Here is a 24538-nt window from a genome sequence, read left to right on the forward strand (position 1 = left end):
TACTTACCAGAGGAAAAAGAAAAAAAAAAAATCCAGTGTGTTTCTATGGCAGGGCAAATCAGCCTGCTCTGTGGAGAGGGCTCGGCTTTGGGCAGCCGCCGTCCATGGCTGGGACAGGAATGTGAGGGCTCCAGCCCCTTGTATCTGCAGCAGGGTTCCTGAGGCACAAATAGGATGAGGAGAGCTCAAAGGCAGAATGTGGCCTTTCTGTAGTAATTAAGCTCCCTCTTCAGAAGCTGAGTTACATCCAAAAAGACTCCTCTGTCTCCTGTTGGAGTCACACCTACCTCCTATGGCTTTTCCCACTTTCATTTTGTTCCTCCTCTGGTCCTGTCACAGCTCCCGTGTCCTGCCAGCTTCACTGCCGTCCCCCCGATTCTGACCACTCAGGTGATGAGCAACGCGATGGCTAGCTCTGTGCCAAGATGGCAGCATCCACACTCGCAAAGGAGGGAGCAAGAACAGGGTTTTCCACCCAACTCTCAGCCTGCTGGGCTGCTGGCTGGTTCAGGGACAGACCTGGCTGCCCTGGTGACCTCCTGTGCACACATGAGATGCTCCTTTTTCCAGGACACTCCTTTTTCGGGGAGCTGCGTGTCTCATCTCGCCCACACAGATTCCCCAGAGGCCAGCGTGCCCCCACGGACCCCCAGACCGTGTTGCTGGCATGGGGGGCAGATGGGACCGAACCAGGGACACAGCACGTGGCAGCCCCTGCTGCTGCAGAGGGACCTGCTGGAGGCTCTGCTGGATCTCCCCCAGAGGAGGCACTGCTCTTCCAAAGTCTCTCCTTACTTTGCACATGCTCCAACTCTTCATTGCCCAGAGAGGCTGTGGAGTCTCCTTCTCTGGAGATATTCAAGACCCGCCTGGACAAGGTCCTGTGCAGCCTGCTGTAGGTGACCCTGCTTTGGCAGGGGGGCTGGACTAGGTGATCCCCAGAGGTCCCTTCCAACCCCGACCATTCTGTGATTCTCTCAAGCAAATTGCAAAGGACATGAAGAATATGGCAGGGCCACTGATCATGACAGGAGAGAGACCCAGCTGGTGCGGCGCCCCATCTTGGAGCACAACAGGGCTATAAAGAGGACAGCAGCGTCAGCACATCCCCCTAAACATCTGCCCAAATCGCCTTTTCCACCCCTTCCGCCCTGTCTCCGCTCTCTGGAGCCAACGGCTGCCAGGGAAGATTGGAGAAGGCAGCCAGGCTGGCTCAGCACATCTCTCTTCCAGAGGCTGTGGCGAGACCAGGCAGGGGCTGGAGCGCAGCCTGGCAGCGTAGAGCATCGTCACCGCGCTGTCAGGCAGCACCCGCAGGGCCGGCACCCGCTTTGGAGAGGGAGCGTTTCAGGAGGACCTGGGGAGTTAGGAAGGGTGAAGTTCTCTGGCTGAGTCTGACTGATAAAAGTATCAACAATTAATCCATAGAATGATGGATTTCTAGTGTTTTGTTCTCTCCCATGATGATAGAAGTAGTCAGGCCATCAGCAGGGAGACACCTTGATCACTCAAGGATGCACCTACGCTCGGGATTAGCATTCACAAAGTGTCTGGATTAGCCACATAAATCAAATGGAATAAATCAAGGCTCACCAGATGGGCTCAGGCAGGCGTGTTGCTGCCACCGTCCCTCTCCTCCTGGCCTGCCCTTCAGGAGACCCAACCCCGCCGCAGCCAGCAGCCCTGCAGGCACTGCCCTCAGATTTACTGCCCTTTCTTACCACATAATTTACAACTGGTTTATTCATCGCAGCAAGGTTTCTAAAGGTCCTGGCACAAGCAGGATTAAATACTTTCCTTCCGGGGCTTAGGCATTCGTCACAATAATTATATGAAATCACTCCAGAGCCACAGGAACTGGAGGGGGCTAATTAGCAGTTAATAGCAACGCGCTGCATCGAGGGGTGAGATTCCTTGTGCGGGATTCCCGGGAGGCAAGCGCAAAGCTCAGCTCCGGGTAACTCACGGGAGGCATTGGCGAGAGGGGGAAAATGCCAGCACGCGAATCCCATGGTTCTGGTAAAGCTGGGCACTCCCAGTTGACTGGGGAAAGAGAAACATCACCAAGGAAAGAAAAAAAAAGGTAACATTTAGGAAAGGAGATGTATTTTATTGAAAAAAAAAAATTACATTTCACTTCTACACCATGAAAATATTGAGTTGTGTGTTATTTTCATAGAAGAGGTTAAGACTTCCACAAGAAAACCACATTCTTTATTACAGCATTACTCCACGAGATGAGGCTCTGGTGGCATCTGCACCGGGCGTTTTCACTGAACAGCAGAGCAGGACTAAATGTGCTTTGGGCAAAAACCCTAAATATTGGCCTCTTCCAGGTGCTACTCCCCACTGAAGACATGACACTCGTTTGGTCGATAGTGAATTATTTCTCAATTAGAGACAAATCTCAGATTTTCTCCCCTCACTTAGCTCTTAGCCAAATTCACAGCTATTCCTCCCCTCCATTTTTAACAATCTGGATTGGCATTTCCCATTCAGCCAGCTAAAAGCATATTAAAACAGCGTATCGGCTGCCACCCTTACACCTTCCAGGAAGAAAACCACACTGCGAGGGATACGTTGCACTAACAATCACTAACAGCAAAGCACAAGACTGGGGACGGTGCTACGTTCTCCAGCGTCTCCTTCCACCATCGCATCTCCAGCAACAAGCCCTGCAGTTTTCTTCCCCAGCGAGGCGCGTGTCAGGCACGTGAACGCACGCGCCGTACCGAGCGCAGCCCACAGGAGAGCAGTGCCTGTCTGCAGGTGGCTTCCCAGCGCCATTCGTCACGGGTACACCGCGAGGAGCCTGCTGTGCTCCACACCAGCTGCGACAGGCTGGACCACACCGCGTGGCCACGCGTCTTCCGAAAACCCCTCATGAACTACAGACCTTTGGCGTGGTGAGGTTTAAAAAAATCTGTAGGCAAAAATAAGTATTGATGCCCCTTAAATTCCCAGGTAACGTCCCTTATTTATTTACGTATTAATTTATTTGCGTGATTCCTTCCTTACTTAACGGGGACGGGCAGGAAAAGAGCCAGACCTGGACAATTCTGACACCATGCAAATGCTGTGAAAGTGGACTTGAAACTTTCTCCACTTGGACCTTCCTACTATGTTCCCTAGTTAAATAACTGCTTTATTCTGTGCTGTTTTCTGCTCTGCTAGGCACAAGCATAACACAGCTCTTCAAGCACAGTCACACACAATCTTCTAGTACCATAATGTTTCTGCGACACGAGGGATGGGCTGGGACGAGAACTCCAAACTCGGATTACTAGATCTGCAGCTCTTCTTTCAAGCGCTTCGCTGGCAAAGACTTCTCTTCGCTACCACTAACAGCACAGCTTTGCAGTTAGGTTCTGCTTAGCCAGCATCTCACTGCCATGCAAAGAGCAACACCATTCTCTCCCATTTTGTCCGGCCGCATCTTCCCAACCCCTCCCTAGCAGCAGCACAAGAGTTTTGCTGTTCCCAGGATGAGAAAGTGAACAGAACTGAAGGAGATTAAAACTTCAGGGGTCTTGGCTGCATAAATTCCCCATTGCTTTTAGCTCCTTCACTCCACCCATTACGGGGACCGGCAAGTACCAGGGCCAGGCACAAGTGATGGGAGAGGAAGGTTAGGGCGCAGTTTTATGGTGTAGCTGAGCTGGACAAGTTAGAGCTATCACAGCAGCTGATAATTACCTGCTTTTCTTTTCCAAACAACAGCCTAGCCTGAATCATCTGAATAATTCACTTTTAGAGTCTCCATGGCCTATAGATGAAGTCTAGGGAAATGACACGGCTAAATTAGGTTCCCAAGACAGGGAGGAGAATTAATACCCTGCTGCTTACAGTGCAGCCCCGAGAGCAGCGTGCTGTTCACCACGTGCTCCACAGCCCATACAGAGCGGTGCTAAACCAGAGCTTTGGCAGAGCACTGCGAAACCAACAGCCCATCAACTTCACACGGACCTCATCTCCCGCTTGCTCAGGACTCCTCTGCGTTTCCCCCAAGGGAGGGTGCAGGCGAAACAGCCACCCCGCCACCACCTCGAGTACGTGGCACCCACAGATCCCCAGGGGAGGAACAGCCGGGCAGAGCGAAGCACGCAAAACACAGCTGTCCCCTCCCATAGCCTCCCTCCTCGACATTATTAATGTGGGTGATGTTATTCTTGCTAACTCAGCAAAGCAGAAGTAGCTCTAGTTTAGCACATCCAGAACTTGGGAACTCTTGAGAGAAAAACTTCTGATAAATTCTCCTCTACTTTTTGCAGTAGTGATTTATTCAGAAGCGTGGAGAGGATGCTTCCATGTTTCTTACAAGAGACATAATAAACGATGCTCAGTTTTTCCACATCGCCAACTGTTGCAGTAGGAGCACAATGTTCAGCAGAGGGCCATATGCCACAAACTGATTTATGATCATAGAATCATCAAGGTTGGAAAAGACGTCTTAAGACCATCAAGTCCAACCGTCAACGCATCACCACCATGCCTGCTAAGATGATGATGTGGATCCCTGCACTTTCTAGAGAGCCCCCAAGTGACAACTGAAAAAATAAACACATATAGATGGTTGTGCTTTGGCCCTGGTCTCCCAGCCATAAGAAACAAGGACTGAAGTAAGCACAGCAAGGTGAAGAAATCATGCTCTGCTTCTCAAATACACTAAGAGCTTGCCTTTTGACTGAATGGGATTTTGTTGGTACCTCAACTCTTCTGAAAGCTAACATATCTATGAATTTAAATTCAGATCACCCTTCTTCACATTATCACAACTGACAAACTACAGCGGGAAAAAAAATAAAAATCTTTACTTTCTCTCATTTAGCCTACTCATCTACCTGTTGCATGCATTCAGCACAAGCTGTGAAGTTAGCTCGGCCACGTTCATAAAATGGGAACGAGCTGTTTTTTGTTCCAGTCTCTTGGCTTGTCCGTTTGTCTGTCGCTGTTAAGTGCTTGTATGATCCCCCAGTGTTATTTAATTAAATAAACAAATCTCTTACCTATTTCTAACCTGCTCTAGATGTATTTGATATTTTATTCCAATGGAAAATCTACGTTTCAGGCTTATACCACAGCTTACCTGTTTTTACAATGGATAAGGTAGCAATATTTAGGGTTTTCTTTTTAAACAATGGTATCTACCATCCTATTGCCTCTCTCTACAATCCAGCATACAAGCCTTACTGCAGAAAGAATATAACTCATAACCGCCAACCAGAAAAATACACAAACACTACAAAAGCCTACGAATTCATTAGAAATTAAATAATTCGTTATTACACAGAACTCCACTGTTTTTCTGGCAGAAAAGTCATTGCATTACTACATATGCCTCAAGGACAATCATTAAGATGTGTAAACATATAACAGGTCCACCTAGTCAGTACAAAGCACCACACAAACTTTAAGTACATAGAAAGTTTGCTCATAAATATTTCTTTGTTTAACAATTCAGCACTAAAAAAATATTACTTAAAAAGGCATCTTTTATTAAGTTATTCAGTTTGTCCAGGGCTGGTGGGGTTGTACTATCCCTACTGTATTACAGCCACCTGACTCACTTTCCAAACCATTTTACTTTTCTGGAAGAAAAGGCTGTATGTGGCTGGGACCCAAAGCTTCAACACAATCTATAAAAATATAATTCTTTAAGACCTTCTGCTCACATCCTGAAGGCCTACACAGCCAGCCCCCAAATTCTGTTTCCCACCCCCATCACATTGCAAATAAAGCTTCAACATACACACACGCACGGACACACACAGAGAACATGTATTACACTCTTCTACACACAGATTTTTTTTCTAAATAGCAATGCAACCACGAGGGCAACAAGTAAGGAGTACACGTGATTTCAGTGGTAACACATGGCACAGCCTTCTCGTATTGCTGGTTTTCTCTGTCTGAACAATGTGCTGCCTTATTCACTGCACTGCAAATTGTGGATTTCTTACTGTTATTTGCAATGCGGAGGCACAAAGTCAGGAGTGCGTATTTATTTAGGAGCATACTTGGGAGCATCCCATTTGCTTCGAGGTCCATTGCTGCTGGAGCAGTACAGGCAGCAAACCGGTGGCTGGTGGTGCTGGGGCTGTCACCGGGCACTGGTTTCCTGGTGAAGCAGACGGGAGCTGTCCTAGGCTGCTGAAAGCCAAACCGCATTCCTCCCTTCTGGAAAACGTGAGAACTAGCTTGGGCTCTCCTGAAAAAGCGTGCTGACAGTAGCAGCTTCCTTGCATTCTGCATTCAACACCCTTCACTGGGCGCTTGGGGTACAGATTCTGATTGAACCTCATGGATTTACCTTAAATCTGCTCCTGCATGCATGTATAAACTTGCTGTTTTACTCATTTATTTAAAAGAGCTCTTTTCAGGGCTGCAATTGAGCACCTCAAAGCTTATTTTCCATGGTCGATATGTGTTTTAGAAAGCTACAAAACTGTTCAGCAACTGGCTCTCACTTACCAGAAGCTCATGAAGAACAGCTCTCTGAACAATCTCATCCCGTGATTCTAACAGGAGTTGAATGACTAGTCAATGAGCCGATAAGGCTGCAAGGGGGTGTAAAAGAAGGGGTTGCGTTTCCATTTATGAAGAAATATTTTGGTATCCAAAATTTGTAACACATCTCAGCTTCTGAAAGTACTCTTTAAATGAGCAATTACCTTTACTCAGGAGAGGTGATTTTCTTTAGCATAAATGTAAGCCAGACTTCTCCGGGGGGCATAAGGATAACGACGTAGCACCTTTGTCAATAACCAGTGCTCTCATTAAACTGGATAGCTGCTCTCTTCCTCCTGCAAAACACTGCCATAGCAGAGACCCTGCAGAGTGCTGACACAAGCACTTGTCCTGACATGCAGCAACAATTCTTTCCTACTGTACAGTCTTTTACACCCTAACCTATGCAGTAAGACAAAAATTCTGTGACGGGGAGTGCAGCTAAACGCTGCACAAGAAACAAACCTCAAAATGAGTTGTGGTTCTTATTCCAAGCCCCTCTTCTCACCTTGTAGGAAGGAATTGAGAGCACAACACAGAGAGGTCCTACACATGCAAGTAAGAGGCATATGCGTGCACTGGCGCAGAATGCCAGCAGTTGCCTTCCCACGAAACTTCTTAAAAAAAAAAAAAAATTAAGAATGTTACTCACTTCCACATACCTGCTATCTTACAATGAGATGATTACAGTGCACAAATACGTGCTCCTCCATTAACTACTCTTTCTCTATACTAGGATATAACTAAGGAAACCTTTAACTACATCCACTTTATTCAGCAAGACTATCAAACTGTTCTTGCTCTGTTTAATTCTGAAATGACTAACATATTCAAAAACAGGATCTAACAATTTGTGTGTGCACAGTATATTAAATGTAGATGCTTTTATTACAATCTTCCTTGCCACATATTTTAAAATAAAATAAATCAATACAATCACCATAACAGTCTCAGACAACAAATTAACACCACCTAATCAAGACACAATTAATATACTCAAAAAGGCAGTATGAGTAGCTGGAAATCTTGGTCCTCTGATTCTTTTGCATAACACATTGATTACAGATTTCTCCCGCTTATGATAAAAATCAGCAAACAAACATTAATGTTAATAATTCATACTGCAGATTTTTTAAATGTTTATATCAAGCGTGAACAGCACTGATTTTAGCACAATGTCTTTACGCACGTCTCCCAAAGAGGTACACAGGAATTTGAAGCATGTAGAAGCTAATCCGGGCCCAGAATAGGGTACATCATTTGTAAACAACTTTCGGTCTCTCCTGCATGATGGCTCCGCAGATGAGTACACTTGCAGTAATCAAAATGGCTGACCACATACACTGCAAAGTTCATTCCAGAAAAAAGGGATCCAACACAAATTACTTCCAGCAAGTGAAAAGAAAGCATGGTGGGGACACAAACACAAAGCATTCACCACTCCCATGTGGACACATGCTTCAGCACTAGAAGCGTTCTTTGCTGCCAAATTCACACGTACACATGGGAGTACAGGTGGCAGCAAAGCCAGCGGTCCCTAATTGGTGAATGCTGGACTGGTGGGTTACAGACACCTTTCATAGTGTTAGGATGGGCATGGAAGATTAACCATTAGTTATTGACTCCACTCTCTCAGCTAAAGTGCTTGTTCTTCTGTAATCAGTTCGGACATAAACTACTTTAGACTAACCATTTTTCTTTTTCTAAGACCTGCGAGTGGATCAGACAACCCTGGTAAACCTCCTCCAAGCCCTTAAATAAATAGTAGGCAGCTGTCTAATACCAAGACACTTTCCAGCTGCACCAGAAAGACAGTAGGAACTCAGAAACATATACAGGTATTATACGCAGGAGGAGGGAATAGAAGACTGGACAGGATTGTGCTGAGACTTGGAATTTCATTCTGCAAACATTATGAAAAAGCACTGTGTAACTGAACAAATAGAAATGCATCCAAGTATTAAGTATGTATACCTTGACATTTAAAAATACCTGTTAGCCTGTTGCGACTACAAAATGCTTGCTGCAGAATATATTTACAGATAATTTCTGATGTTTGTTCCTGGCAAGAGATGGTAAGCCAAATTCTTCACTGAAGACATAAACCTGACCTAATTTAGATCAGGTTAGTGTGAGTTTAAAACAAATATCACATGAGCAGCTCCCAGGGACTTAAGCAGAAGCTAGCAGCCCATTGCCACAGAATCTAGCTACTGCAAAATACAAACTTTTGCAAACTGAGCACATTAGTATCGTTATTTTTTTTTTTAACATTGATGTGTCACAGATTCTAAGGAAGGTGTGAATTACTGAACTTATCCATGCTTTGAAGCAGTGGGAAAAGATCACACCTGACAGGTATAAGCTGCTCCAATAAACATATGACTTTCTCTTTTATGACAAGATCTCAGTTCATCGTGGTTTACAGATGAACCTTGTTTGCAAGGTAGCTTTAAGTTTCCTAAATTCCAAGCTTCTCTATTTCAGAGGAAACCAACCCTTGCCTTTTTCTCATTTCCCTTATGAAAGTCTATTTTTTTTCAGTGACAAGAAAAAAAAATCCTGCTGTCTCACGCTTACTAAAAGGGCTTTTCTGTAGTACATGCTTACAACAGGTAGGGTTTATCTGACAGTAAATTTTGACAGTGCATGCCTATTGCTGCTTAAAAAAAAATAAAATTAAAAGGCCAGTTTTGAGCTTCTCTCTCCTCTTGATCCCCTGATGTGAAGAACTGAAGAACCTCAATTTTGCACTGCACAGTGCAGGGATGGCCACCATAGAGCTCTCAATTCTCAATGCAGCTCTCATAGAATCACAGAATCACAGAATAGTAGGGGTTGGAAGGGACCTCTGTGGGTCATCTAGTCCAACCCCCCTGCCGAAGCAGGGTCACCTACAGCAGGCTGCACAGGACCTTGTCCAGGCGGGTCTTGAATATCTCCAGAGAAGGAGACTTCACGCCAGGCCGTGCTACATGACCGGCAATGAAGCTGATGCTGGTGCAGGGGGTGCTGGTCAATGCACAGCCCTGGCTGTAGGAGACAGCGCACCAGGAGCCACTTCCAGACCCAGATAAGATTTGTGCTGGAGCCATGGTACCATAGGAATAAGATGTAATTTACTGCATGTGAACTGCTCCTGGGATTCATCTAATCCTTGGCAATCTGAGGGACACAGAGGTCTTACCGCTTGGCCATCTGAAGATTTCTGTATGTGACCCACAGGGGATGCAAAACTGGATACAGCTGGGTGAGGGTGTCAAGCATAATGCCACATGATACTGCATTGACCATGATAGGTACAGGCAGGGAAGTTCAGTATGTTGATCCCTTCTTCCCAAGAGGATGGTAGGGATCATATGCTTCCACGTGAAATAGTCTAATTTTAAAAGATAAATAAACTCATAGTTTAATCAATGCTAGAAACAGTTAAAATCCTTCTGTGTTCAACTGTTGGAATGTATCACAAGCTACAGTATTTAAATATCTTTGCTGAAAGCAACTATCTCAAAAAAGGCAATTGTATGTCCGGCGCAACTGCCCAAGCAAAAAGCAGCTTATCTAAAAAGGGGGCAAATTATTAATACTGAGCTATTTCCTAGCCTATCTGGAAGTCTGTGTCTCAGGAAGAAAACAATACTTGCATCAATTTAAAAATACAGTGCCGCAAACAAAAGAAATTCGTTGTACTTCACAGAATCACAGAAGGGTTGAGGTTAGCAGGGACCTCTAAAGATCGTCTAGTCCAACCCCACCACACAAGCAGGGTCAAGTACAGCAGGCTGCTCAGGGCCATGTTCAGTTAGGTTTTTAGCATCTCCCAGGACTAAGAATCCACAACTTCTCTGCACAACCTGTGCCAGTGTTTGATCACCCTCACAGTGAATTATACTTTTTTAATGTTTAAATGGAATTTCCTGTATTTCAATTTGAGCCCACTGCCTGTTATCTTTTTCTTGGGCACCACTGAGAAGAGCCTGGCTCCATCTTCTTCACTGCTTCCCATCAGATATTTATACACACTGTTAATATAGTTCACGTCTTTTGACACGTTGGATATCAGCCATGAGCTCGTCTCCGTTACTGACTGCTAATTTTAGCAGCTGTTCACATCACAAAAATTTTTATTGCTAGAAAGTTATTTCATGGCAGTGGTTACTAAAAATCACGGCAGTAGTGTCACGTTTTGTAGGTCATTTCTGTTTGGGCTTTTTCCCCTTGAAATTCTCAAGTCATGTGATTTTTTTTTTTTCATTTTTAATGCCAATGCATGAGAGGAAATAAAATTATTATTAGTTGCTGGGAGTGAAAGCCTGAAGTTTGCCTCTCACATTTGCTGCAAAAAATGTTCATCTCTCAAATTTCATTTGCTTCAGAAATAGTGAAAATGAGGGATTTCGGAAATGTATTAATTACTAAATCCTACTCTATGAAAAAAAAATTCTATTCAGCTAAAAATTCACATTAAGGATAAATTACTCTTCTACTAGGTGAAATCAATCAATATTTACAATGTCAGAAAATCCACAAAAATGGTGGGATAAGTGAAGGCTTCAGTGGCCAAAGCAATCTCCAAACCAGCTCTTCTGGGGACTCCCAAGCTATGTAGGTGACACTATCAGTTAGGCAGGTGTGATGAGGAGATGCAGGAATCTTATCTGGGAGACAGCCAAGAGTGATTTTCCTGACCATACTCAGGTAATCAAGAAAAACTTAGCCCTTTCCTCTAACACAAATGAGCTTCATATCACTGGAAGCAGAAATGCAATTTTAATTTCCCTATGCCTTTTATGACAAATAAAGCTTATCAACTGAATCTGGATTTAAGAACACACTAGACCTCATCTTGGGAAAAGCAAGATACATAAATTATATGGAAGTACAAGTGGTCAGTACCTGTCAGCATATCTGCCCTACTGGTATAATATGTGGCTGTGATATAAAGGACGCTGAAATTATTAAGAATCCCTTTTTGAAGCGTTATGAAGCAGAGGTTTGAAATAAAGATGCGCTAATAATGATGCATTTCTGTCATCTCTAATCAGCATAGGCTGCAGAGACTTACATTATGAACAAATTAATTTTGCATGTTTCACTGCATTTGGTAAACATATGTAACTTACTAAACCTTACTAAACTAAAAATATTACTTTTACCACATTGCTTCATTGATAAGCCTCCCAGTAGTGCTCACTATTGTTAAGTGGCAGTACCCTAAGTAGTTTGGTATCGTTTGTACATCCACCCATCAAGAACAACCTAGGGTAGCCAGCTTTCAGGGTAAGAGCTGCTTTCTCTTTTGTCCTTACAGAATGTTTGTCCTTAGTTAAAAACTAAAAAAAAAGAATCAAATCTGGCCTCAGAGGTAGAACTACAAACTTCTAATAAGTGCTACTGAATAAAGATATTATCTTATTAACGAAGATGTTTCTGGAGCAGCTTTTGGAAGAAAATCATGTGGGCACCCACAGACATTAGAAAAAAGCAGCCGGTACCTCCAAAAACTGAAACTATGCAGCTGTTCATAGACAAGAAACAGGAGCAGTTATCAGTAACACGAATGACACCTCAAGGTCACTTCAGAGCACTTAAACGCCAAACATCTTCAAAGTACTCCTACACACAACCAGAAGTTAGTGTGTAGTTTTAACCCTGCTTAGTTTCATAGCAGCTGAGATACTGAATACCAGAGTAGGTAACCAGGTATCTCCTGGAAAAGGGAGCATGGAGCCAGCTCCATTGGCACTAGATGCCATCTTGAAATATATTTTCCAGTCAGTCAAGCATTCCATTAGCAAATTCACATCAAAAGTCTTTGGCAAGGCAGGAACACTGTACTCTCTTGCTGTGGGTAGTTACACAGACTAAGTGAATTTGACAGCCATTTTGATACCTGGTAATATGCTTCAATGCACACTAACTGTTCTGTTTTTAAAACTGAGCAAGGCCAGCACATATGTTTGAGAGTGGATATCTGTCTATGCTGGGCACTATTTCATGAAAGTCAGGTTTCTGTCACAGATCTAAGGCAAATATTACAATTTACAGGAAAGAAATGAGGACATCAATACATTGTGCGTTATTGGAGACGTACAGCCTTTATAACACGGTGGCTTTCACTATGATCTCCGGGTTTTCTATGTCCTTTTTGCTTTGGACCATTCTCAGTTCCAGTTGGGCTGAGTTTGGTTTGTTTCCTTCTCCAGCTTGTGCTAAAAAGATGACATCAGAATGTCATTAGAAACAGCAGTATAAAAAGAAATAACCTACATGGTTCTGTTGACTCACTATTTTTTCAACCCTTTTCCCCTCCCCTGTCTGCCTTGCTACCCCCTGCTAAAGGCTTCCAAGGTGGAAGATCCAGGTCACCACTGTGATTTCTTATCACCCCTGTTCTGCACCTCTCTCCAGGAGAGGAATATAGCTCTGCTGTTATTAGAAGGACATGCTCCGAGAACCCACAGACCCCATCTGGATCTCCTTAGGAATTGAAAGGCATGGGAACTCCAGGAGGAGATAAACTGAAAAAAAATTGCTCCTCACATGGCCAACACAGCACACAGACAGTTTATTTTAGTTGATAAACCCCTCTCAATACGAAACACGTGGACCCAAGGGGAAAGTGAGCGAGCTACACTTAAAACAGAAGTTCTCTTGCACGTCAAACTTGGAATCTTCCTACATTCTTCTGCCACTGTTTTGCAAAGCAGTCAAGCACAGTCAGCATGACTGTGATCCCACTACAAGCTGAATAGTGACATCTTCAGTCGGGTGTTGTCAAAAATAGGCTTGGAGGACACAGCAAAGAACATGCATGGAGAAGACTACCAAGCTCTCATTCTGTAAATTCTCTGGCTGCTTTTACACTGAGGGCTGCCTTTAGTCAGGAAACCCAGAAAGTTCTTTGAATGTTTCTTCTGATGCAAATCCAAACAGAACAAGGGAATAAGGTTTGAATGAATTACCTTTTGCACTCTTAATGGTTCTTTGCAGAACATGTTGCATGGCTGACACAGTCTTTTCACATGCCACCTGCATTAACATAACATATTCAGGCTTTAGTAAAATTTCAGCTGCCTAGTTTAATATTATTATTTCAAAAACACTGCTATTAAGAGGCAAACATAACTGACAAGACACCAACAGCATGACAACTACGTAATGCAGAGCTTAGGGAAAAAAAATTTTAGACTCTCTTAATTCTCCCTAAACAGGTATTAGAAACCACACACCTGTATCAAACACTCTATGTGCTTAAGGGAAAGAAACAGAAAAATAGACCTGATTTTCAGTGCTTATTATGAAGTGAGGGTAAAAAATATAATTACAAACACACATGCAGTCTCTGTCTCTAGAGAGAACAACATCTTATTTGGCAGAATTACAAAATCCATGTAACTGTAATGTGACCGTCCAAAGTTATACAAGCTAAAATGTTTTAGCTAAAGGGAAATTCTGCTTTTTTTTTCCTCTGAGGTTAGGAAAAAAAGCCAAAACAGAAGAGAATCTTTAAATAATATCACTGATAAAAAGTAATTAAAAAAAAGAAACATAGTCTAAACTTGCAGAGAGACGAGAAACTTCTCCACACCTTCAGATTGTTTGGATGCTTATGTGTCCATGCCAAAAGCATAGCAGCGAACAAGTCTCCTGTTCCAACAAAGACAGCATCCACTTTAGGAGACTCCACTCGAATTCTTTGTGTCACCTTGGTACCATCTGCTTTAGCTACAACACAGATAGACAGGGAAGTAACAGACTCAGCAATTAACACAATAGCATTTACTATAATTTAAAAGCAATCACCAGGTTTTAATTCCTTTGTTGTTTGAACGTAAAGATGCTAAGGAGTATTGCAAACTTTGTACCAGCTTTTAAAAGGTGCAACCTTTCAAAGTTTTGCCAAATTGGGATAGCATTTACAACTTCTATACTGTACATATGGCACTTAAGATGGAGCAGGTAGCTAGCACCTTCCTTTCATGAGGGATTGAGAGCAGCATCAGTCTGTTCAGGAAGCCGCGTATTTATGGAGACTGCTGAATGAGGAGGCATCCCAAACCATAATCTAGAGTACCTCTGGGTTGTATGGAGGCACAAGAGCAGCTGTAGACATCCGCAGAGAATATCTGATCCATGTGCCATAGTGTAATCACCATTGGAATGACCAGACATTCCAGATGTGGCATGTACTGAGTGGTAAGACCCACCAAATGATACTTAGTGGAATCTGTGTTAAATATCAAGACTTTTTCAGTCTCTCAGCAGTCCAGAATGTGATGCCCACATTTAAATCCCTTAGATGAACACGAAAATGAGATCATAAACCATCCCACATAACTATACCCTTCTCAGGTAAATACATCCTGCGACAGTCCAAATACACAGCGAATCTTGGTGATGGTATAGAAGGGGATATATATGAATAAGCAGAAAGACATTTTACAGCCTATCAGGGGAGGAACAATCTGCTAACAGGACAGTGTGGCTCTTCCTAAAAGCATTCAAAACATTCAAGGTTCCTGCTTTATACCACTAGTAAATGTCAGGGCCACTACTAGGGGTTTTAATAGCCCTGATCAACCTCACCTAGAGCATCGTCCACCCGTGGACCCTCTGCCCACTTGCCCAGGAGCTGCACGGAAGTTCAGGCCTGGATACAAGCATCCTTACCTGAGCTATGTTGTAGGTGTAGCTGTGTACAGCCCTGCTGTCCTGACTTACTGATGGGATCTTCCAGATTAATCTTAACCTTTCTCCAATGACCACTGGACTGTCAATGGGACCTGCCCGCCACCACCACCCCTGTTCTGCTCACCTTATTCATATACTGTGGGCCTGTGCCCTGTTGGTGAGGGCAGTGCTCTGCCTGTGCTATGACCACGCTCAGCTCCCAGCTTGTCTTCCCTCATGGAGCAGCCCCACTCTTACCGCTCTCTGATACTACTCTAGTAGAAGTTCACTTAGGGATCCAGGCTCCTTCCACACACTACAGATGGGTCTGACGAAACTACTTGCTAAAAAAAGTAACTGAAAGCACAGCACAGGTTAAAAGAAAGCACAGTTTAACAAAGGAGTTCATGACTTACTTTTTCTGTGGCTTCCCAGAGCAATTAGGTAGTCGTTTCCTAGAGGCGCCTGTAGATCTGAGCTTGTGATCACCACAGTCTCCGGTCCCATGGCGTGGAGCATATCCATGACCTTTCCATGTGCAAAAAGGCAGGAATCAATGATGGCAATGTATGTTCATTAAACCTTGCATCATTCATACCACTGAAGATTTTTGACAAGCACCCTATTTTGGCATGTTTGTAAAGAGAAAAAACAGTTTCTACTCAAAGCATTCACTTGATATAGGGGAATTAATTTGAAATAGGGGAATCAAAACATAAATTTTTAAATATATATGGTTGCTAGAATATATCAGCATCTCTGTATTATCTTTGGATGCTCCTCTGAAAAGAATACTCTGTTTCGGCTGTGATCAGAATTTTTGTCTGCATCATGCTTTCAGAACATTTATTATCAAAAGAATAAGACAAACAGATACATGCACCTGAGCTGGCATCTTGAAACACTTGCTTGAAAGCCAATAACTATAGATCATAAAGTCTTACCTAGCTACTACTACAAGAGTTAGCAAAAATGAAGAGTTAAAGAGCTAAATCAGAGGCACAAGTGTGTCTGCCTCAATCGTCTTTCCTCATTCTGTTTCAAACCCCAAATTACACCTGTAAATTGTGTACCTTTGCAGGTGTATTGCCACTCTGTGTGTTCCTCACCTAAACTCATTAATACTCTACTTGTGACATCACAGTTGGTTGCTTCAGAAGTGATTTCAATTTCACAGAAGAAAGAATTACTTCAATAATGAGTTTAGCATAAAACACTGATAAAATATTAATTCTCCCAGAATATCTTAACTAAAAATCCTCTCAGACTAGCTATGACTCATGAGCAGCTCAATGATAAGGATTTATTTCTGCTATTTTTTTAATTCTCTATTGCTTTTCTTTCTTGTCTAAGCCTCCAAGTTTCTTCAACTGTGAGACCTCTTTGCACAGACATTGGTTGGGTTTTAAAGAAGCAGTAAATCCACCAGCATATGCTGACATAATCAACCTGCGAAGTAACATTAAACTCAATTTCTCAGTAACAATTCACCAAGAACCTAATCACCAGGATTTCTAGTTGTAGGTCTTAGCACCTTCTACATTAATATTATGTCATATTTAATATTATATTAGAACACTATACTGTCATCACTAGTCTTTCTAAAGAAACGAACGAAAGCATGTCACCATGGAAATCAATGCCAGAATTCCTACTGCCTCCAAAGGGGACAAATTCTAGCATGGATTATTACTCAGAAAGGTATACATATGACATGCAGCTGGGGAGACACAGATTAAAATATATCATCTTGCAAGCAACTGTTTTTAAAATGTTTCTGTTCCTAAGTATAATTTCATCTCTTTAGAAGAGGTTTTTTAAAAACCCTTCACAAATAAGAGCTATCATATGAATCAGACAGTCAGAAAACTAATTTTTAAAATTGTTCAGCACATGCGTCTTGTGTTTGCAGCTGCAATTTGCAAACCTACAACTAATGGCTGCTCAGGTAACAGTGTTGTTCTCAAGACTGTGGTTCCACTGGTGAGGATGAGAATAGAATAACTGAGTTGTGGTCAGCAGCTAGCGGCATGAAGCACAGTTCATCACCCTTACCCAGCACAGTGGGGTAATGTAAAACTGGGGGGCGGGACGAATTAAAAAAGCCGAGATCTTTGGAGCTGCTTCCTGCTGTGAAGAGATGGTAACCAACCCATGTTGCATGAGGTTGCTGCAGCAAAAAAAACAACAAACATTTGGGCTGACAGACCCCAGCTACTCTCCAGGGTGCCACTGCAGCTACCATTTGTTTAAAGATTTTGTGTTCCTTTGAAGTTCAAAACCAAACGGAAGAAATAACATCAGTCCATTACGAAAGCACTTGACTAGTCAACAAAACAAAGAGTTCAGCCTTTCTCAAGACACTGGTAAAATCATGTTCCTATTTTGTCCTTCATCACCAAGCCCTGCAGCTTTTTATTTTCTTCAGTTTGTATAAAAGGGTAAATGCTTACACCCCACTGCAGTATATTTGCAGACCACCTACAATCTCTGTGTGGTGATGACAGCAGCTATCAATGCTGCAGATTTGTCTGTCTTTCACCAGGAAGTACCCGAAGGCCATCACTCCCAGTCTGGTTTCTCATCTATGCCATCTATCCTTTTGCAACCCAGGTCTCATCCCCTTTGAGTCAATTTAAGGAAGAGAAAAAGCACCAGCAAACACTACCAGGAAAAGATTCAGGGAGCATTCAGTCAAACCTTGTAAGAGTTTGCTAGTAAGCTCTCCTCCTTGCAAACAGCCTGTGTGGGAGCAGGAGCAGTGGCTGTGCCAACGCTCAGCGCTGCTGTTGCACGCCTCGCATGGGGACAGCAGAGGGAGCGGCTCACGCAGGTTTCTAACGCCCAGGGCCACCAGTGCATCTCCACAGCGCTGACAGCCTGTGGTGACCTGCCGCTGTGCTGCTGCTACCCTGATCACACTGCAGGAGAATCAGCTCACAGAGATCTACTCAGCGCTGCTGTAATGCCTCCTTCTGTAGTTCTGTCGGGAAGTTTCCTCAGAAGGCTGACGCTAGAACAGAAAGTGCTCTGCGCCTGGAGTGCGCAAACTTTAATGATCAATGGCGAGAAAGGATAGAGGCCAGAGTGACTTCAGGGTTAAAGACAAATGGCACACTGCAGCACTGCACACATACAGCAAGAGACCTTATGCCATATACCTTGCCTACTTACCTCTAAGGCTTCTTTTTCTGTGTGAATCTTCCGGCCCGTCAGTAACCTGAGAATGAAACAGAAATCTTAGAAGAGCAAGAGTTCTCCAGGCAACGGTTGCCCTGCTTACTCTTTGAAAGGAGAAAAGCTTGGACTGCACCATACAGGCCTCAATGGTTTGTAGCTACATGCTCTGCTGCACCAGACCTCTGTCTTTAAAAGTTTTGTGCGCAGACACACAGTGCTTCTGACGCAGACTCACACCAGTCTTAACTTGTCTCCTGTAGATATCCCTGTATCATAAAATTCCCTCACAAGTGTCTTCTCTCCATCTCCCACGCAGCTAATGGGTCCCCTTAGGGGGACGGCCTGTGATGTATCACAACAGACAATCTCCTGACCAAACAGTCACAGCTATGTCAACAGGACAGGCAAGGGGTGTTCAAATTCTCAACTCCTGTGAGATGTTGCCATGGTGGTATTTCTGAATCTAATTTGGGGGGTCTGAGTCAAGCTATTACAGTTTTGATATTGCGACACATAATATAAATTTTCCCAGGAATGGGTAAGGATGGGGAAGGGAAGAAAGGTATTTTTTCAACCTGCCCTAGATACAGGCTTCTGGAGACGGCAAGAAGTAATCATGAAAACGAGAGACTGGAGAAAACAAGAGAAATATTTTCCTCACATAACTCCCAGATTTCAATATGGAACAGCTGGAGGTTTGCTGAAAAGCACCACTTGAAAGTAGCAGCTAAAACCCAAAACCAAACATATACATACGTATGGCACTGTATTGAAAGAAACAAAAGAATGGGTATCAGTCTCCTCTGCTTTTATCCCCAGGTTTATTTGGCTATAAAAGGAAATAAGTACTCACTCAGCTTCAAACTGGTTAGGAGTAATTATATCAGCAACAGGTACAACTTTGTCCCTGTAGACTGGGAGGAGATCCTTGGGCACATACTAGGGGAGAAGAAACAGTATCAAATGTTGTCAGTGGCATCTGAGATGTGGGACTGAAGCTCTCCTTCCCTCAGCTATCGTTCAAGCTGTCATTGAGTAACCTGACAGCTCCCAGTGTACTGTTAGGCAGCAGTAACTAAAGTGGCTGCACATCCTCCAGCTGGTGACAGTACAACCAACAGCCCTTCTTTCACTGGAGGCAACGGGAAGCACTGCTAATCGGACAGGCATAAACTGGCAGCATTAAGTGAATATTAATGGCTATTAACGTCACCAGCGTTGACGCAGCAGCATGGGGAACCCTTTCTCATGTCCTTACCTTCAAAAGAAACTACTTTGTTGTCATACGGACAGTACACAGGCCCTTTGCTGTGGCAGCGTGTGCCCATATTGATAGTGTTGCATCGTGGGGCTCAGGAATGAGTAACATCCATGCAATGCATTATTTTGCCTCCTTCTTTCAGTGAAGTATTTCTGGGGTGGTGCTGTACATCAGTATGTGTGAACGGGAATCAGATTTGTAACTTGTTTAACTTAATTTATAAAGCAGTTCTCTACATTAAAAATATTTTCCTTGCGTTGCACCCAAGTCTAATAAAACGCTAGCTAGCTGACTTTGCTACTTGCAGAATCAGCTCCTCAAGTAAAGAGGGCCAGTGTTCCTGTCTGCCTGTCTGTTCCATTTCTATCCCATCTTTATTAGCTAAATACAGCCCATCAGCAAAGGGAGAATCAGTGTCTAAGTAGGTGACATACACTAAGATGTAACAGAAGCCCACCAGCCTGTGTGCTCTTCAGACTCCAACTTGAAAAGCATCAGCTGTTTGGCACACACTGGAGCTCAGCTAGGAGTTCGGGTTAGATGAGTGTACCTTCCTGTGTCCTGCTGTAACTCAATTTAACAACACCTTTAACAAAGTTCATTGTTTACTAGTAGCTGATATTCTTCGGCAGAACCCCATTTGCTAAATCAGGATTAATGCCCGCTTTGTCCATGTTTTATTTCTCTGTTAGTCTTACAAGCTGCACATGGCATGGTGCATGTATACATGTGCCCACGTGTTACTGTCTTCCATTCCAATCGTACCAGCGACAGACACAACCCCACCACACTGCTGACCACTAGGAACACCCATCATACCGATCCTGAGCTCACTTCCACAGTCACGGGAAGTGATGGTGTCACAGGGACTCTGCATTTAGACAGAAATGCAAGACTAGGTCATGTCCAAACCATGGTGTTTTAATTAATGACTTTATTACTTTTTATGGCAGGAATGAGTTGGTAAGTTGTGTGTTAAATTTTCTCTCCTCTTCTTCCATCTACCCTGTCTTCCACCCAGAAGACACAGGTAGGCCCCTGGTTATGACTTCTTCCAAGAGCTAAGGTTTTACAAGGTGACTCTACAGCTATTAGATCTCTACCTTGTTAGAAAAAGCCAAGGGCAATAAACATTGCAATAGACATAAAATGAAAGAATAGAACACAAAAGTAATGGCAAATTTATTACTAAGTGCTATTTCACGTGATATTTTATGAACAGGTAAATTGTGAAAGAGGAATTCATAGTCCATGACTAGCTAAGGCAGAAGAGAACATAAAATGTCATTATTGCTGTTGTCTTCCCACTTCGCATTTTTACTGAAATTATTTGCTAGTTTTGATCAAAAAGGGATGTTTCTTTGTCAGTATGCAGTCTGGTATTGGCACACAGAACCTTTCTGTCACTAATCACAGCCCAACGCCTAACAGCTGTTGGATCTCACACGAAATAAATCATACTCATTTAGGTTCAAGTGGTATGTCAATTCACACAGTCACTGACAATGCCAGCCAGGCTACCAGCCAAAACAGAGCTCTTGACAGAAGATGAGGGAACTCCAGTGAGACAAGGAGGGGGAGTAGGGGGATATTTTCCTACGGACAGGGTTTGCATTCCACTTGTTGTCTCAGCAGAGAATTAGAAATAATCCCAGGGCTATGCAGTCATCGTTCTTCCCAGATACTAAACTCCTTCAAATACAAGAAATTAAAGTACAAACTTACTTGACACTGGGATCCAAAGGCACACTTACAGTAGCTTAGTTTTGGTGTTTAAAAATTAATATATTTTTATATAGCAGATATTCCCTGTACTAACCATAGAGCCTTCTCCATTCCATTTGTCACCCATCACTGGATCGCATACTGTAACAGAATAAATCTAGCTTTAGAAATGAGGGACAGTCACAGAGACCTTGGTGGGAGGGAAAAGTTTTAGGTAACAGTAGTTGCTATGTAACAGTATTGAGCACCTGATAGCTCATACAGTCATTCAGCTCTTGCAACACACTCAACCAGAAATTTATAACCAGTGGCTGCCAATTCTGAAATTGTAGGCAATGTGTCTTAAACAATTGTCAGAGGGTTGTAGCCACCTTCTCTTACCTGCTTGCATGTTGTTATGTCTGAAGGTGATGAGTATGAGAGCGTCTGACTGCTGGGAGTGAAGGGGCTTTTGTTACGGGAAATGCAGAGTCCTCCCCTTCACTCCCCAACCCAAAAGCCTGGAATAGTAGTATGATGGGGAAGAAATGTGGGAGAAGCTAATAGAATCGCTCTGTGAAGAAAGTCCTAGTTTTACTTCAGTGTAAAAAGAAACACGCCAAACATACACACCAAAATGCTGTGTGTACACATAAAAAAACCCCTATATGTATTGTAATGAAACAAGAAGAAAATCCATACCAAAGTACATAAACTCGTACTCGGCACAACAGTATTAACGCACATTTGGCACAGGCTCTGAATCATCAGCAGCATTAACAACATATTCCAAGTGCCCTCAGTTTCAAAGTGAGAATGAAAACAGCCTAACCTTGTTCTTTAACAAGGAACATTGTTCATTGTATTAAAAGAGCTTCTAGCACGATAAAAAAGAAATACAAATCCAAATGTATCAATGTCCAATCACTATTTAAGGAAGTTTCTGTGAGTAAAAAGAGGGTAATTCTGTTCACATTTTAAAAGTATTTTCCTTACATTATCATATATTTGTTAAATATAAAGCATCTTAGAAATCTAGCTGTGTTCACACCATCTGACCACTTCCTTCCTGTTCTATACAGCTAGATGTCTCTTTCTGCTCACGCTCCAACAGAGTTTTTAGCTTTCACTTACTAGTACAAGGCTCTGAAGAACCTGACAATACAACAGTGTTAATAAAGGCTAATATGCAACAAAATCCAAGCTCGTTAAGAAATATCTGCTACATTTTTCTACATGAGAACTGTGCTTTGTTAATTTTAAGCGAAATATCACACTCCACAATATTACACATTGCAAATCCTGCGAACCGTTCTAGATGTTTCCTGACCACACAGTTTACTGAATCTGAAGACGACAGGCTCAACCCATCATTCACAGCTTTTTATCCCACTAAATCCCCACTGACTTCACCCTGTCACTCTAAACCTTTTGCTTAATTCAAGCCTATGCTGATTATGTTCAGAAGTCCTGGAAACACTCAGAGAGTCAGGAAGGAAAAAGGAGAATTTCTTCTCACAGGTTGAAGCCTGACATGACACATTAATGGCAACAGTTGCTAGAGTCTGTTGCTCTCTGAGTGGTCCTAGGTAATCTTAGCAGAGGCCACCAGAGTTAACAAAGCCTTGGAGTTTAAGTTCAGTTATGACACTTATAAGGCACAGTAAGACACTTCTCAGATGTAACATCAAACCATGGTAGGGCAACATGGTAGAGTCTATCCTGCTTTTGACTGACTTGGATATCGAGAAGATGCTTCAGCTATCAGCACTTACAGCCTGTGCCTCTGAACTATGAACAGCAGCAGCTGGCTGGGATTTTACAAGCGTTTCTTTGATACAGAAGATCAGTCCTCAAGGCACATTCTCCTTGGGATAGCATAATAGGAGAAACATACTGAAAGGCATAAAATCAGAAAGATAAACACCCATATCCCTCAACACTTTAGCAACGCTGAAACGAAACTTCACTAGAGCCTCAGCGGGTCCCAGGCAGATCAGAGCACAAGATGGTTGTGACATGTTGGGCAACATCATAGCAGTGTTTTCATCCTAAAACATGAAAATGATGGGCACATACAATGATGAAGCAGAAAGGATTATAATATACATCCTTACCATATACTAGGTTAGAATTCTGTTGCTTCAACTCCTGGACAATATCCACCACCATTGCAAGAAACGATGTGTCTCTTGTATACCCTTTGGGAAAAAAAAACACTTTTGAAGTCTATTTTCATGAACGCTTTTTTTTTTTGTTTAAATTTTGGACAGGAATGCTGCATACTTCTCATTCATTGGAACAATGCATTTTTAGAACAAAGGCGTTCTAGTATTTCATTGAAGAATAATAGGTGGAAGACAAATTCAGCCAGTGCTTGCACAACTACAAACACAACCTTAAAATTCCATTTACTAAGTGCTTTACATATGCAGGGCTCATGCAACCTCAAAATGCATGAACATGTATACAAAAAGGTCAGGCTGAAAGGAAAAAACATTCCTTTTCTTCAAAACAGCAGTTCAAATCAGTACTATTTATCACGTAGTAAATAAGAAATATTTTAAATTCCATCTACTTTTCTCGTATTCTAGTTTGAAGCAGCTATTTTTATTATTGTTAATGTTGGTGCTGATACAGTCCAACACATTAATGCAATGGAGAACTAATCTTGAGTATTTTAGAGCAATGGCCAACATAACCATAAAAGTCCTATTTTTAGGCTTGACAGTGAAATAAACTGGAAATAAGTCGTCTTATATCTCAAGGCCCTAATAACAATGCCATCACCACAATATTCTTACTTAATCATTAATTTATGTTATAGATGTTTATTTATATCTTTATTTTACGTATTAACTTTATTTACAAAATTTATTAATTATTTGATTTTAATTTATTTTAGTTCATTCAATAGTATTATTTTTAGCAAGGTAGCTTCTTCAAACCTTCAGCTTGGAAATGTCCATTCTACTAAAATGTTTAAAAATACATTTTGGAGTTTTTGGAGTTTTTTACTTGCAAAATTGATCAATTCTTAGATGTTGCAGAGAAATGGAAAAAGCTTCCAAGATTTTTGGCCAAAATGCATTGTCTGATGTCTATGAAATGTTGATAATCAGTCAAAAAAGCCAAGCGAAGATTTTTGTTTAAAATGACCTGTGATGGTAGGCTGGCTGAAAAAAAAAATTACAGAGTTTGATTAACATTACT

The 24538-nt window shown here is 42.5% G+C and overlaps 1 protein-coding gene across 1 annotated transcript in view; it reads right to left on the reverse strand.

Moving 5' to 3' along the window:
• Positions 1-2089: 2089 nt before the first annotated feature.
• PDXK (pyridoxal kinase) overlaps positions 2090-24538 on the reverse strand; it is a 53117-nt gene continuing 30668 nt past the window's right edge. The window contains exons 4-11 of the mRNA XM_075431230.1: positions 23443-23526; positions 21441-21487; positions 19214-19299; positions 18355-18400; positions 15597-15708; positions 14099-14235; positions 13473-13539; positions 2090-12719 (exon numbers count right to left, since the gene is read on the reverse strand). Of these exons, the coding sequence (XP_075287345.1) occupies positions 12607-12719; positions 13473-13539; positions 14099-14235; positions 15597-15708; positions 18355-18400; positions 19214-19299; positions 21441-21487; positions 23443-23526 (692 nt within the window). The 3' untranslated portion in view covers positions 2090-12606. The remainder of the gene's footprint in view (positions 12720-13472; positions 13540-14098; positions 14236-15596; positions 15709-18354; positions 18401-19213; positions 19300-21440; positions 21488-23442; positions 23527-24538) is intronic.

Source organism: Opisthocomus hoazin, chromosome 1, assembly GCF_030867145.1.
Source record: "Opisthocomus hoazin isolate bOpiHoa1 chromosome 1, bOpiHoa1.hap1, whole genome shotgun sequence".
In the NCBI taxonomy this organism is placed as follows: Eukaryota; Metazoa; Chordata; class Aves; order Opisthocomiformes; family Opisthocomidae; genus Opisthocomus; species Opisthocomus hoazin.